Source organism: Eublepharis macularius, chromosome 7, assembly GCF_028583425.1.
Source record: "Eublepharis macularius isolate TG4126 chromosome 7, MPM_Emac_v1.0, whole genome shotgun sequence".
NCBI classification, from domain to species: Eukaryota; Metazoa; Chordata; class Lepidosauria; order Squamata; family Eublepharidae; genus Eublepharis; species Eublepharis macularius.
In genome coordinates, this window is record NC_072796.1 from 113,852,009 (window position 1) to 113,869,017 (window position 17,009).

General features: G+C 38.0%; 1 protein-coding gene and 1 pseudogene across 24 annotated transcripts in view; both read left to right on the top strand.

The window, feature by feature from the left end:
* Positions 1–17,009, top strand: part of RIMS2 (regulating synaptic membrane exocytosis 2) — a 624,467-nt gene that overhangs the window by 51,436 nt on the left and 556,022 nt on the right. For 18 of the 24 annotated variants that reach the window (XM_054984401.1, XM_054984406.1, XM_054984426.1 and 15 more), the window contains exon 2: positions 16,043–16,253. In XM_054984401.1, the coding sequence (XP_054840376.1) occupies positions 16,043–16,253 (211 nt within the window). Of the gene's footprint in view, positions 1–2,372; positions 2,406–2,796; positions 2,884–16,042; positions 16,254–17,009 lie in introns of all 24 variants that reach the window. The other 6 variants (XM_054984410.1, XM_054984420.1, XM_054984412.1 and 3 more) reach the window with 1 other exon arrangement.
* LOC129334142 (U6 spliceosomal RNA) lies at positions 6,076–6,176 on the top strand (annotated as a pseudogene).

The window sequence follows — 17,009 nt, forward strand, 5'->3', positions numbered from 1 at the left end:
TTCCCTTTTGTAAACTTTTCTTTAAAAATAATTTAAATAGAAAAAAAAGAACAGAAGATACACTCACACAGCTGCACCAGTGCAGGTCTGCGTCTTTCTTTTACCAATAACCAACATTGTTCAGAGGATATTTACTTTTGTTTTTTAAAATTTCCTTTTAGAGCTGTATTGAGTGAAACAGAGCGGTTCTAGTCCATTGCTCTAGTCAGTTTCACTACACTATTGCCTTAAGGGAAGTAGGGAAAGCACCTGTAGTTATGTGATAAAATCTGTCTGTCTGTCCATCTGTCTGTTGCCTTTCTCACTGAGAAAGGCCTTTTCTTGTTATACCTGTACAATTGGGCTACAAACACTGGTTCATCATAGCTAAGAAATGATAACATGGAAGTAGCTTCCTTCACTTAACAGAAATAATTTTGCATTGTAGAGTTTTGCAGCTTATGGCATGGTATTTGCTGCAGTTGCTCTTGCAGTCCACCTGGAGCCGCTCTGAAAAAGAGAAACTGAGATAAGAATGAGAATGACTGAAAAACTTGTTTGGGGTGTTTAATTTCTTTCCAGAAGCTGAAGAGGGAGAATACAGAGGAGTGACACATTAATGTTACCATAGTTACTGTAGAGAGAAAAGGAAGCAATGAATTAAAGTTGTAGCAATGTAGAATTAGGCTGAATATCAGAAAATGCTTCCTAACTATAAAGCAATTAATGAAGGTGCCTAGAAAAGCTGAGAAATGCTTTTTATTGAATTTTTTTGTACGGAAGTATGAAAAATATTGTGATGGAAGAAATCCTTTATGAAATCATTTTAGTAATTTCTAAATTAAAAAATGATCTTGAGGTACCCTGAGATCAAGATAGTTGCACATCTGGTTTTTTGTGATATATCCTTATAAATTTCTTTTCCAAATAGTAGACTTGTGGCCAACTGGGTGTGGGTGATTTGGGATAGAGCATCTGAGCAGAAGATACTTGCAGAGGTGGATCTTTCCTTACCTTTAACTTCTCCAAGGAACTTCAAAAGGCTAATGCCTTGTGAAGAAATGCCAGAAGTCTGCTGTAAAAAGGCAAAATTGGATGAAATTGCATCCTCCCCTTTGCATTAACAAAGAGCTTGCTCTTCCACGTTTCTTCCACCAATGGAAGGTGGGTAAAATCCTCACCCACTCCTTACTGCAGCCTTCTGTGCCATCTGACATATTATTCATAAGGCTCCTTCAGCACTGATAATCAGCTTTTCAGGGACCTTGTGGCTGCAGTGGAAAGGAAAAGTGAGGAAAGATCTATTTCATGAGTACTCTGTACTCATGGTATCCAACACTCTTGGATTAGGATATCATATATCTTTAATGTTCAAAGCAAGTGGAAGAGTGTGTCAAATCTGGTTGGGAATGCAGGCTGGGGAAAGTTAAACTTTTCCTACTGCGCTATTTCCCTGATTTAGATCCTCCCTTCCCAAGTTGCTATTTGCTCCTTTACATACAAGTAAACTGTAGAGTTGCTGTATTTTTTCTTCTGCTGCTCAATAGCAGTTTTGAACTGAACACTGCTTTGAACTTTAAAAGAAGCAGGAAGTCTCAATGATAAATCTCCCAGATTAACTATATCTGATAATGACTGGTCATCATCAGGATAGCTGAGAATTCCTTTGCTAAATGGGACCTCCATATCATTTGTTGTTCAGGGTGGGATAACTGTGGGGGAAGCTTTGTCCTCAGCTTGCAGGCCTTCCAAGAGCAGTTTTTTTGGTTGCTATGAGAAAAAGGATGTTTCATTAGATAGGCCATTGGTCTGACCCAGCAGGGCTCTTGTTCTGATGAGGTAATTTATCTATTTGCACATTTGTCTGTGAACTACTGAGTGATATGTATACATGTACCTCTGTGAAATTGTTAAATATAAATAATTTTTACAAATCTTTGAGAATATATGGTGCAAAAAGTATAATTTATATGCAAGTAAATTTATTAATATGTAGAATTTTCTATCCAAATAGAGAATGAGTTAATTGAATTTTGAGGAAAACATACTAAATTATCTTCTGAAGTATATAGTATGTATTTGGTATTTAAGTTCTTGCTCTCAATTGCATTTTGTTGTACACTTTTGACAGTTAAGACTACAAATAGCTTCACAGAGTTAAAAGTAGTTCTGTTTAAAAAATGGGAGCTAATAACATAAAGAATTACAGATGCATGTGACACTGCATAATATTTTTAGCCTAATGGAAAATGGTTTATATTGTAGTAGTAGTAATAACAAAAAGGCAAATGTCAGTGAGTATTTTTCTGTTGCTAGTCAAGAGAAAGTGAAGACTGCAAGTAGAAGTTGTGTTCTAGTACACTGCATTCAGTTGCACAAACTTATCTTTTTAGGGTCAAAGAAGAACAAAAACCACAAACGACACAGTAAGTAAAATATCTTGAAAGTGCAGTGGGCTTGACTTCTCTACCTTTGCCATATTCTGCTTTCTGCACCTTTGATGGTATTAGATTTCACTAATATCTGCTAGGCTGCAGTTAGTCATCTGCTTCCTAATTGGCTTGTAAGAGCTGTTTGCAGCTTCTTACTTCATCCACATTTCAGTTGGATGTAGTTTCTTGCTACCTGCTTGTGGACTACTCAAGTGCAAAAGTTTATTTCCCTTACATCCTTATAGTGGCTGACTTAATTGCAGTGAACATCCCCATTGGCTGTAGCTTTTCTGCCTTTATATGACTATTTTATTGGGTAAGAAAGCATTTATACTAGTATGATTTTATTTGGTTATTCAGTCACATTATTTGCTTATTTAAACAGGTGGTTTCCCTTTAGTGGAATCACTGAGCTGGTAAATAACGTTCTTCAGCCACAGCAAAAACAGCAAAATGAAAAGGAGCCCCAGACGTAAGTAAGCTACTCTCTGTAGACTAAGTAATGCTGTAGCACTAAGCATCCTGGAGAGTATGTTTCAATAATAGATAATCTTATAAGAATACCTCATAAACTGAGGCTGCAATGACATGCATGCTTACTTGGGAGTAAATCCTTTTCAATTCTGTGGGAGACATTTCCAATGTAGCATGCTGCATAACTAAATATGTTTATCAAGCATCAATTGGCAGAGGTAAATACGAGTAGTAAGAACCGGCTTACAGTTTGGTTGGTAGGAATACTTACTGCTCAGTGTAAGACCTCCTTCAAAATCAATCTGATTGATATGCATGAAGTTGAATTTTCAGATCAGTTGTGTGTGTCCAAGATGTCTGTGTACACATAACATCATCGTTTCATGCCTCTAAAATATCTGTCAAGTTGAAAGACTGTGACAGATACTGCCTTTGGTTCTTGGTGCCATGCCTAGATGGCTTTCTCTTGAGGAGAACCTTAAGAATAGTTTATTTTTAATTTAAAACTGTTATGATTGAGACAGAAATGGCAAAGCTAGAAGATGTTTAATCAGTTATTAAAGAGTTTTAAATCAAGGTTTTAAAAAGGATGAATGTAAGGATATTTTGAGTGTTACTTAGGGTAATTAAAATGCACTTGTGGGATTAAAATTATTTTGGTTATTAGAATCTTTCAGTTATATATGGGTTATTTCATGCTTTTAACTCTTCTAAAACTTCTTACTTCTGTACTAGTAATATAATAACTAAGAAGAAAATGCAGTCCTTTGAGATTCCTCTAGTAATGGGTATATTATCTGTGAGGTGATTTCAGCCTTTGCCTTTGATTATTGGCCAAACTATTACTAGTTTGAAAAGAACATATTCCTGATTTAAAAAAATTATGTACCTTTGTTGGTGTGTTCCAAAAACTTTTGTTTGTGTGTTCCAAATGCAGTTACACCATTCTTTGAAAATCTATGGTACTGTAGCAAGGTCTTGCAGTTCACATAGATGTGTTAGTTAGGCTTTTGAACTATGAGCCTAACCTTTTAACCCTTTATATACACTTTGCAAACACTTGGTCTATATTTATAACTGCATAGAACAATATGTATATTTTTAGTGTTACACACTTGTAAATAACCCATGGGCACATAACAGTAACTGGGCTCTGTAACCTGAGTATGTTCTTCAAAGATATTTGTGAAGCTAAAAGCTCTGGCATCTGTCCACGGAGAGTGACTTCCTTACGTTTCCCCTCCTACTGCAGCCCCAAATGTCCCCTTAAATGGCAGGAAAGCATTTTGCAGCAGGAGGGGGCAAGTGAAAAAGTCACATCCAGTGAGTGGAAATCTTTCCATCTGCAGAAACGCTCTGGTGGATCCAAGACTCTGGTTGTGATTCAGAACTATTCATGTATTCAGCGTTCTCTCTGTTGATTGTGATAGATGGGTAGTATACATGTACTGTCCCTGGGCAAAAGGAAGTCTCAGTTTATCACTAAATTTACTTCAACTGCTTTTTTAAAGCCCATCAACAGAAATTATTTTAGTGAAGTTTAAAATTTTGCATTTGCTTGGGCATCTTTTATGTTTGAGATATTTGACTATAATTTTACTATTAGGCTTTACTGTTGGTTAGGGTTTTTTTCCCTTGTAGTTTTTCTGAGGGTCATTTCAAGTGATAAGTTCTTTTTACAAGTTATAGTGTTTTTTAAATACATAGATTTGATTACTTTTTACTCTCATGATCCTATCAGTTTTTTCACTTAATTTTTCCAATATCTGGTACTTATTACAGCCCCTGTCCTATATGGCTTTTGTCTATGCAGGCCTCATGTGACCCAGCATAGTATTTTTGGTGGTTAAAGGTGGTTACTTTCATTTTTTACTCAGAGAAAACCTGATTGGATCCAGCTCCCCATGTCTCCTGGTCTTTGTGAATGGCCATTGCATAAATGGTTAAAAAGAGTATTCAGTAGCTGTGATAGCCAAATTGCATTATCTGTATTACCTTATCTATAAAAGATACGTAGGATTAATCAGTATGTAGGATTGATCAGTATGATCTCAACTTAAGCTACTGTTTTATTGACAATCATAAAATGTGATGGTCATTCATGGTTTTATTTTTATTTCTTTAGATCCTCCTTTATACTGAAAAGTAACTTTGCAGCACATCTCTGTGTGATGGGATATATCAGCAGCTTCTGCCAAAAATACAATACAAACCATGATGATATGACAGTATTTCAGGAATATTAAATAGAGTTGTGGACAGATATATTCTGCATGTATAAATTTTGAGGCTTTTAAAATGTGTATAAGAGTAAAATATTCCTAGGGGATGTTAATGCTGAATAAAGTGAATCGTGGATAGGAATTATTGACCACTCAGGTTATTTTTAGAATCTTAACACATGCTTTCTCTTTAAAAAAGTTAAATGCTTGTTATTCTGAAACCATGTCCTAAACAACTTGGAAGTTCCATAGAAATCTTTGAGTTTTTAAAAATGTATGAGTTAATCATGATGGTAGTAGCTTGCCCTACAACCATATTTATAAGAATTCCTAGATGACTAAAAGGTTTATTTTCTGTCAGGCATTGTGATGCAACAGGTCTGTCTGTGTCACTTCAAATTAAAGTGGCATCCTGAGCAAGTGGTGCATTATGTGGAGTGAATGAATGTGGCATACAATGTGATAAGGTTGGGTTCATGCTCACTTAATTTAGGATACCAAATATCAGTAAACAACATGTATATTTTTAATAAATAAAGGAGAATCTAATATAGCTGGCATCATATGGTTTAAACATGTTTTTGAAATTATTTCTGTACCTAAATAATAAGACTGGCCTGTATCTTGCCACTCTGCTCAGCAATGTTTGATACCTTCCTCCAGTTTAGGAAAGCATTTTTCAAAGTAAAGCCTCACTTCTTGAAACTAAAACTCTGGATTAGTCATTTTGACTTCTATAATAACTCTCTTGTGGCTTACTAGATGCCATGGAAGTTATTTCTGTGTGTTTGATTTATTTGTAAAAATGTTGTTCTGCTACTCTTTGGAAATGGACAAGTGATAAAGAATGATCTCAATCAGTATTTGTGCCATTTTAAAAATATTAATCTTGGTGCTTAAATAATGCTGCAGAACAAACATTTAAGTATATTCTGGAAGGTTCATCAGTACAGATAAGGTATTATAAATCAGATTTTGCAGTGAATAGCTTGCTGAATATACACTGAGAAGATGACTATGTCCCCTTCACAAGGGTGATATGCAAAGTTGTGAAAATTTCCATTTTTTTTTTAAAGCTACTGTATTTACTTGTTTTTATGTTGTGTATTTGGGAATTTTGTTTTATTGTTTACATACTGTTTGGGGTATTTGGATTGGAAAGGCAAATATAGACATTTCAATATGTGAAAGGGAGAAATATGATCTTGAAAAAGAATTACTTGTTCCTCTTAATCAGACATGACTTAAATCTAGACTGAGAAGGAGTAGGTTTTATGCTTACACCCTTGATTGCCCTCCCCCTGCTTTTTCTAATAAGAAAGTAACATCTTTCAGGACGTTACATTGCATTTAACAGTAGCTAGGCTTACACGAACATTTCAGTTTTGGGGTTGTTGGTGTACTCAAGGACATACTTAGTACAGAAGGGTGCCATAATTTGACATAGGCTGATATTTTTTATCTGAAAAGAGTGGGTGACCAGGGCAGCATACAGAGACTTATTGTGGAAACTGAAGACTGAACATAGATTTACTGTTGCTGTTGCTTGTTTCCAGAGCAAAGTAAATGAAGCTATGATAGGATATTACTCAATTACTTTATTTCAAGTGCTTTGTGGTGAATTGATGAATAAGAGAGGTGAGTGTTAAAGATACTGGAGGCCATAAAGTAGGGTCAATGTTTGCCTGTGAATTCCAAAGACCATTGTGTGTGTGTGTTAAATTAACACTGATAATTTCTTATATGGCTATACTTCTGAAGAGCTATTGTAATCTAAAACATATAATTTATTCTTGTTTAGAAGAATATTTATCTTCTGTGCATCGGCCATGAGTGATGTATAGATATATATTCCTTTGGAATATTACAGTGTTGGATTTAGGATAAAAAATAGAATTAAAAGTCTGTCTGGTATAGTCAATATGCATTGCAAGAGGACAGCAGACCACGCCGTCATTCACCTGACTTGCCCTGATGGTAGTGTTGCTTAGAATAGAACAATTAATGAAATTAGTTGTGAGACTCCAAAATGTAACATTGTCTCAACTAGTGATCTCACAGTTGTCACATTAACCTTCTTTACAAATAAGCACAACTATTTTTTCCTGTTGGCTAGCCATAGAAGTTCAATGTTGATACTATCAAGAGCATAGAATAAGAAAGTTCTGTGAAACAGATGGCACTACTGAAATTTTGAACAATTTATCAGTTAGCAAGGAGACTGAGATTCTGAACCTCCATCATGCTTTTGAGGAAAGCGATAAGTAGTTTATTTTAGGTAATAGAAGTGGACACCGACACACAGGTCTGTTCATCTTTGAAGTTTGAAGAACATTTTAAAGGATAAAACCATTTTTCCAAGATAAAATTAATCCTATCCTTCGTGACTCCATTTTAGAGGCAATAGGTATGTTGGCTCTTATGTTCGCTGAAGTTTAAAGGATACTTTTCAGTCTGAGCTACCTGAGGGTAATTCTTGGAGAAGTGAAACTGTCAACCAGCAATCTGAGCCTTTCACTTCCTGATTGCTGGAATAGGGCGTGCTACTAACCTAATGAATAGCAAAGGTGACTGGTTCATTTAGGGAGGCAGGATCCCATAGCACTGAAAAAGGCCTTGTTCTGAAAAAAGCCATACTGGCAGTACCTTCAGTTTTAACAAGTTTAGGCAAGAATATTTTGTTCTTGGCAAGGAAATAAAGTGTGTGGCGACATCTCAGTTCCAGAGATTCTTGAATGTAATCCTTTTGTCTGGTTTCCCACTAGGCTTTGGCACTGATAGCAACTTTGTAACCTTAGTTGATGAAATATGCAGGAAAGTGGGCAGGAGAAATGTATCCCTGTTTCTCCTGTACCTCTCACTGGCTTTTGATACAGTTGAACATGGCATCTTACTGGACTGCTAGTCAGGATGCATTTGAGAAGTCCTGTGTTGTGATGGATCTAATCCTTCTTAGAGGCCAATGTTTAGAAGGGGTTGCTAAGAGTCTGCTGCGCAAATGATTTTCAGTGTCTATGTGACGCCACTGGGAAAGACTGACAGGATGTTTTTTGGATGTGGTACATCAGTATCAACCTCTATATTTTATTTGATATTGAGAATGCTGTGGAGTTGCAAAACCAGTGCTTGAAAGCAGTGGTGGTCTGATGTGGATGAATAAAATTTACCTGGAAAAGATGAAAGAGTCATTATTTGCATATTCAGCTGATTCAGGATGTAGGGTTTAACCTATGATGGATATGACAGTACTAGCCCTGAAGATCCATGTTTGGGAATTAGGGGTTCTAAAAATGGTAAGGGAAATTATTTACTTTGGTCAGAAGGTGACATACAGTGTTCTAAGGTTGAAGAAGAATTTTTTTTTAATTTAAAATTTATTTTAAAAAAATTAAACTAAAACATAAACTAAGTTATTACATGACATTGTATCAATTATACAAGCCGAAAATTAATTTCAAAGGTGAAGAAGAATTTGTATGGGCAACGCTGCATGGAAGTGAATAAGGGAATTGGAAGACATTGGAAAAAATGGGAGGAAATGCCTAGTGGGAATAAAGGGAAATATCCACCCGGACCTTTATTTGTGATGGGAATATTTGTTTCATCATTGTTTTTGCATCATTTGTATTTTTGAAGTTGTGAAAAGGAAAAAAGTTGAGAAAGAAAATAGGAGTAAGAAAGAAAAGTTTATGAATTAAGTTTGTGTTGTGTGCGAGTGGGGGAAAAAAAAGCAATGTATCCCCATACGCATACATAGAGGTATTTTGATAGTAGGTAGGAGTATACATAATGAAAAAAGAGCCGAAAGTACACAGAGAACTTGCCAGTTTGGTTTGTTAAAGTGACTTCTGGAATGGTGAACCAAATCTGGGAAATGAGAGGCTGTAACAACTCCCCTCCCCAACAAAAAGTTTTGTGTTTTTTACTTTGGTGCTTACTGTGTAAAGGCCATGCAGGCAGACCAGGCAGTCAGCAGCCATCTGACAACATCTTCTTTTCCGTAATGTCTAGTCTGTTTGCATATGCAATCAATTGGCCCCAAAGGGGGACTGAGCCCTTAGCATTAACTCTGTTGGCATGCATGAGTGCATTTTTTTCAGCACTTCCTGGGCAATGGGATTATGGCATTGGCATTGAATGGCTTATAGGGATCAAAAGTTTGCTTTGCACCAGGGAGGGGATTGGCAGACGGCATGGTGCCATCAGTGCCAGCGTCGCTCTTGTCATCCCTTTCTGTGCAATTTTACACGCAATGCAAGGAAAGGCCAGCCCAGCAACATCCACATGGATGTGCACTGCATACGTGGGCTTGAGGTGGAAGGGGTCTCCTGCAGCCTCTGAGACCTGGCTGTCACAATGGCTCATGATATGCAGCTTAGGGTAAAAATTGGAAAGAAAAAGCAATTATTAAAGGAGAATCAGGAGGTCCCAGTGATGTGGAGCTGGTTCATATGCCCATCCAGTGGCCTGCTGCTGCTGTCGTTTGCTTAGGTTCCATGGTCCCAGGGCCAGTCACTGTGACTTAAATTCTCCAAAGATAGAGGGGTTGAGGAGCACCAGGAGAAATTTAATCTTGCCCAGAAAGCCTTTCGGTTTTTTGGGCTTTTCTGATTAAAGCTGTATTGCACACTTGTATGTGCAACACAACACACACACCCACACACACTTTTTTCCAAATCAGTATGCAGGATTCCATGTGGAAGGAACAATTTGGTCAGATTTTTTATTTTCCGGCATAACAGTGGGACTCATTCAGTCTCTTCTGTGATCCCAGTTTCTCATTTTTTCTTTTCATTCAACTCTGGGTTAATAGTTTTAGTTGGAAAGGGAGACTGGCAGCCAGCAATTTGTCCAGTTTCCTACTTTTACTAGTAAAAAATAGGAGAAAAAGGGCCATCAAGGCATAACAACAGGACTCAAAAGGTAAAATTTATCAGCTTTGTCACTAAAGCAAGATTTTAAAATTTTTTTGCTGTGCTGGACTGGTTGGCAGTGGAGTGCTTTTCTAGTTGCGTGCCATCCTTGTTTCTTGCCATTGTGTGTGCCCAGCCACCACCAGCACTCACCTTCTTTGAGGTCCGTTAGTTTTCATTTGCTTGAGGAGAAACTCATTGGACTGATGGGTTGTGGGACAATGAGAACTGTGTGCGTGCGCAGCTGAGCATACTCACCTTGGCATGCCCCTTCCCCAAGTATTCCTTGGGGTTCATAAATACGAAACCCATTGTTGCATGCTCTCAAACTTGGTGGGTCAATGGTTTAGAGTGAGGACTGTTTTTTCTGTGTGATTTCAGTGCCATTGTGTACAAAAATAGCTGCCTGAGAGTCCCACCCCCTTGAAAAGAATAGGGTGTGTTTGCACATGCACAGCTAACGCAGGCATAAGGGGCCGAAACTCATGAAACGAAAAAACCCAAACATATCGTTTCCAAGCCAGCACTGCCTTGGCTGGAACAGACTGGTAATGAGTTTCATTCGTTTCATAACCCTGGAACCAAAACTAAAATGGAAATTTTCTAGATGCACATCTTTAATAAAGTAATAAAATAATTAAATTCTTTTGTCTCAAGCAATCATTAACCTATATAATCTTAAGCCATGTTGTCAAGAAATTGGTCTTTGGTCATCTATTTCTTGGTTATTTAAAACTTTGGTTCAGGCTTTTGGGCCTAGTCAGGCTACAGAAGAGAAACCTCTGGAAACTTACCGAAGCTTTGAGTTAGCAATTTCCTGAAGAAATAAGGAGATGAAACTGAGGCAGGCGAGCTCATGGGAATGAGAGGGCTTCAAGGTCATAGACAAGGCAGGAGTCTCTCAATTGCATTCCTTCTTGTTAGCACAAGAAACCCTGGTAGGGTCAGTTGCTCTAACTGCGAACACATTTCAGCTATAGAGAAAAAGGTGGTCACATGTTTTAGTAACACCACTGATTGATCAAGGAGGATCAGGCCACGCTGTGGGCAACCTGGCAAAAAGCAAGGGTCTTCATTTTGTTCTGTGCTCTGTATGTGTTCACTTGCTGCTTACAAGCCATCTTGAGCTCTGGATCTGACAACTGCTTTAGGAGCTGGCTCTAAGTCTTTTGTTCCTGCACTTTTGTGGTTTGACTTGGGAGGTAACATCTGGGTTAGGTAGCCAAAATCTGTCAGTATTTTAGAGTAGGAATTTAGTTTTTATTATTTTCTTTCCTGTCTTGCACAGTTTCTATATTGGCAATCTTTTGCACAATTCTTTAATAAACTTTATTTCTGTGGTATTGCTTGGGTTCTGGGGCTTCAGTCTGAATCTAGTACTTTGGCCTATTTGGCTTCTGCTACCAAATAATTGTTTTTGTGGAACACAGACTGCAAGTGTCCTACCTGTTAGGGCTGACCTCTTGATTAACACCTGGAAGGGCTGGAGACTCTGTTCCTTGGTCTCTAAGCTTAGGATTAGTTAAGAGGGACTGGTGGTAGTTCTTAACTCTGGGAGGGAAGGTTCTTGCTCTTCCTCCTTAGCAGTGTGTTTTGCTCTTGATCCCCACTCCTGGACTCCTTGAGGTCTTGAGGAGACTGCAATACATGTACATTTGTGATGGATGCATGCTAACCTGGTGACTTTTGATTCTATGGTATTTATCATAGAGATGTTGAGGTTTCCTAGAGCATTGCCTGGAAGTGGCTTCAGTTCCAGGTTCTGGTGCTGTTTCCCTCACTTTCTCTGAATAAATTGATGGATGTGAGCCCTGAGCCACCTGACTGGTTGGTGGCTCAGGGTGCATCCATGTTGTCCAATGTGGAGGGCTTGGAGCAGGAGGGGACTTCGGCCTAGCCCTTGGGTGGCCCACCTAAAGCCCTAGGGCTGGCCTTGCAGATTACACTACTGTAATGCGCTCTTCTGCTAGGAAACTTCAGTTGGTGCATAATGTGGCAACCAGGTTATTGTCAGGGCCTAGATATGGGAATCATATTACCCTTGTATTGAAAGATCTACATTTGTTGCTCATCTGTTTCTGGGAACAATCCAAAGTGCTGGTTCTTACCTTTAAGGCCTGAAATATTGAAGGACTGCATCCTCCCACTTTGCTCAGCCTACCAGCTCCTTTTCTCAAGCTCTGCTCTATGTGCTCTACCTTAAAGGTAAGGTGGGAGGGTCTCAGAAAGGCCTTTTCCAAGAGTGGTCCCTTGTTTTTGGAATGCCTTTTCCCTTGAGGCTTGCCAGTGCCTACTTTCCTTTCAGTGCCAACCAAAACATTTCTCTTTACCTTGGTGTTTAATTAAGGGATTCCATCTTTTAAACTGTTTTTGTTCTGTTCCTAGCCTAAGGTATGTTTTATCAAGATAATTTTAATCTCCTCTTTTAAGTGCTTTTATGTATTGGCTTGTTTTTAGTGTTGGTTTTAATATGTATGTTTATTATTGATTTGGATTATTTTATGTTTTTGATTTGTTTTTCTTGATTTTGGTTTATTGTGGTGAGGCAGGTCAGGAGAAGAAGCAGTGTACAAATTTTCTAAATAAATAAGTTATTTATTTATTCATCAAATCAGTAGGAGATGTTATTTCATGTTTTAAGTGGTGAATCTGATGCTTTAAATAGATCTGATGAATTAAATAAAGTGTGTACAAGTTTGAAAAAAACTCCTATTCTTACCCTGAAGGTGGTTTCAGGTAGAGAGCTGTGTTGCTCTGCAGTAGAACAGCAGTATTTGAGTTCAGTGGCATGTTAGAGACCAGCAAGATTTTTAGGTTGCAAGGGATATGACCTGAAGAAGTGAGCTTTCACTCTTGAAAGCTTATGCCCTGAAAATCTTGTTGGTCTTTTAAGGTGCCACTGAACACAGGTCCTGCTATTCTTACCCTGTTATCTTTCACCATTTTGTGTCTAGAAGCTTCTGTGACATCTCCTGAATAGCTTCCTTAATCTGTGTGGGCTAGAGCTAGAAGTAGGCTTTAGCGAACATCAGATTTTGTCCTTCAGAGTAGGCACAGCCAGATTTTTAAAGACAACGTAGTGCCATATTAAGCACTTCGTAGAACACCTTTTTCAGCTCTGCTTGTAGCTGAATGCAGAAAAGGAACCCTTGAATACAACCAACCAAAATCATAAAAGGTTGATTAAACCCATGTCTTCACAAGAAAGGAAATGCTTTGTTATCACAGTCATGGCATGCATACGTCTTTGACTAACTTTCAACTTGCTGCTGTTAACTTTTGAGTATGCTGTGCAGGCTGCTTTGTAAGCATGTCCTATTGTCTTTGATCTCAAGTTTGTTTGTCTTCCCATTGCCTTTCATGAGATAGGAAGTAGCTATTGGGTAAGACTTTTCATGAGGTGGAGGAGCAGTCACTCCTCCTTTTCTTTACTGTGCAGATCATTCCACATGTGATGTGGAAGCTCTAGATACGTTCCGTTATGCAGATATCTTACCCACATGCATCTTCCCCCTCAAAAAAGGGGGAGAGATCACTGGCATTTGGCATTTGTATAGTTTGTAGAATGCTTAGTTTACATATGATATAACCTTTCATTAGAAGAGATATGTGCTTGTTCTTCTACCAAGTAAGAATTTCATCAGTTTAGCAAACGCTTAAACTGGGCCCATGTATTGTAGTTGGGGTTACATATCAGTGTGAGTGGTATGTAACAGGGAGGCATTTATCCCTGCAAATCCGCCCTGAGTCTCAGTGAGAAAGGCATGCTTATAAATGAAGTAAATATATAACAAATTCACACTGTGGAGTCTGATAGCCTGGCTATGTAGTTGTAGTAAAGCCTCTTCTTATGTATGTTTGTGTTTTCTGTCAGTGCCTCTGGAGTTCTGAGTACAGAATGTGATACACAGAAGCAATTTTAATTTGCATCACTAAAATAATTGTATCAGCATCTGTAGGGCAGTAGGGCATCAGCAGAGAAAGATTCAAGTACAGTTAACTCATAGGCTGCTTCTTTTTTCTACTGTCACACATACACAGCTCTGAACAGTGTAAGTTTAGATGATAGAGTGGTAAACACTCCTGATCTCTGCCTACACTAGCACACCCAGCATTATCCATGCTTATTTCCTATTCATTAAAAAGGAAAGCCACCTAGTAAGAACAATACAGTTGCAGCAGTAAAAGGATACAAGTTAGTTAATAATTGAATAGTCTCATGAATGTTGTAAACGATGTGGAATGAACTCATTCTAATCCTGATACTGTAATGTCCAGGGGTGTTATATTTCTGAGCTAAGGTAGACTGATCTATTATTTGGCACTTGTTTTATTTTTGTCACGTGAGATGAAGTTTAACAGAAGAAAGTTAATTCTGTATTTGTCAGTACAGACAATATTTTTCCAGTAGTAGCACATCCTTTGGAATGTGCTTGGCCAGAGATGAGAAGACCTCTTTAATTGTGCCTGTCCCCCCAGGGACTTTTTCCAGAGTTTCCAATAGAAAGCTCCCATGAGATATTTTATCTTTTGGAGTGATTGAAATACTTTCTAAGGGAAGGTTTTACTCATTCAAATGTAATATGAAGATTTTACTGTAATACAATCTATTCCATTAGATAATGCGGGGGGGAGAGGATCTTCTCCTTTCTCTGGCTTGGTGGGAGCTCCCACTCCCTCATTCCTCGCCACCTGCTTACAGTGCCTGTGCCCATCAGGCTTATGTGGCAGTGGAAGGAGATGGCTTCCCTGCCTGCTCACTTCCTTCATAATGATATGTGAGATCTCTCAATATAGTGTTGCAAACTGTTGGTCTTTCTCCCAGACTTTACATTTTACATTTAATTCTTTTCTTTGTTTTGTATTTTTCTACATTTCTCCAGATCTGTAGAAAAACACCCCATTTCTGTACTTGGCCCGTTTCTCTGGGTTTTTTTATCTACATAGGAACCAGATTCAGAAAAACAATTTCTGTGATATACGATATATGCAATGTACATATATTAAGCATATATTTATAGTTTAATTGTTACTGATTTTGTCAGCAGATATGCTATAATGTGTATGGTGGTAATATAACTATTGAAGTGGTCAGTGAGTTCACTGTTACAATATTTAACTTGATAGCTAAATGTGCTCTGAGCCCTATTAGAAATGTACGAGACTGCTGTGGTTGTTCAATTAATGCACTTTTTTTTATTATCAAGAGAGTAAAATGTGTGTGTGCCGGTGCATGTGCTGAGGAAGCCTGCAATAACAATGCAGACATCATTACATACTCTTCATTTACTTACGGTATATCCTTTTGTTTTCACAAGATAAATTAATTAATTGATCATGTGATTTGTCTTCTCTGTGTTTACTTAAGTCTTCTTTGTAAGTATTGTTCTTAGAGATCACTTGCTGAGTGGCACATTGCCAGGGAAGGCAAACATGCTGGATTAATAAGCCTGAATGTCCAGTACTGAATATTGCTAAGAAAAAGGGCAGGCAGGTCTAAAAAAGGAAATTAATTTTCCTCTCCACTGACATTCATTTGTTGATTCAGCTTCCATAATAAGTGGAGTTACCTTCAGAGTTAAACATTACTTACACTTTTACACTCACACACTCTCTCTTTCACTGGATTTTATGGACATACCTTTTTACCTTACATAGTTTAAATATCCACTAATCCTTTGGTTATCTTCCTGTCTTTCCAACTTTGATTGTCTCTTTCCATGTCTCTGAAGAGCAAAGGAGCAAAGGAGTTACTGTTAGTCTTGTACCTACACTGCATATTGAATCTCAAACTCTCAGTCTCAAACATATTGATACAGTTGCCATGTGATGTCTTATTCAGCGGTTGAACTATTATAAAATGCCTCCTGGTCTTCCCTGTAGAGACTTTGCAATGTGTGCTTTAAGACTAATTATTTGGTTGGTTAAAACAAAGAATTAAATCAGTATAAAATATAATTCGCTCACAGACTTATTTTCTTATTCCTAAATATTATAACTTGCTTGTTGTTTTCTTCTACAGGAAATTACATCAGCAGTTTGAAATGTATAAAGAGCAAGTGAAAAAGATGGGTGAAGAATCGCAGCAGCAACTGGAGCAGAAAGGCGATGCTCCAACCTGCGGTATTTGCCACAAAACAAAATTTGCCGATGGCTGTGGCCATAATTGTTCATATTGCCAAACTAAATTCTGTGCACGTTGTGGAGGAAGAGTGTCTTTACGCTCAAGCAAGGTGAGAAATCTTTTTACAGTGAGTGTGCCTGAGCTTTGATTCTGATGTTGTTTAACGCTGTCTTTAATGCTTTAAATTAAATATTAAGTTAGATCCAGTTAAGATCTTCAAATTCTTCATACTTAGAAAAATACTTGCGAATGGATGATCTTAATGCTGTTTCAGAACTTTCAGTGTTACTGAAAGCACACCAGTAGGCTTTTTTAGGATTTACAAAGATTTTCCTTCCTGTTTTTAAATACATCTTCATATAATCTAATATATTATGTAGAGAGAGGTTCATGTATGGTTCATGTTCATGTTTCAAACACTTCTTGAGCCAGGGAGAAATTTGTTTCACAGCTTTGGTGCCCTTTAGCCCCACAAGCACACTTGTTTCCCTTGTCTTGGAGAAGGAAAGGGCCTTATCATGACTGCCACCACACTGCTCTGGGAGTTGAACTAGGGAGGGCCCAGAGTATCCTCCTCTCCACCTTTCCAAGCAGTGCCCCTCTATTGGGGTGGGAGTTGCCAAATGACTGGTTGAGCAAGAGACGTGAGAACCATGGCAGAGTAAAACAAAGTGTTTTATTTACAAGATGGGCAATCAATCAAAGGGGAATGGGTTGCGGGGAGAATACTTGTGAGCAACAAATTTAATGAGATACAAGCAGGGCAAAATAAACATATAACAGAGCCCGGAAGAAAACAATAAAGCTTCCTAAAGCAGTTAACTGACTGGTCTCTGCAATACCTGACCCTTCCTAGGTCCAACCC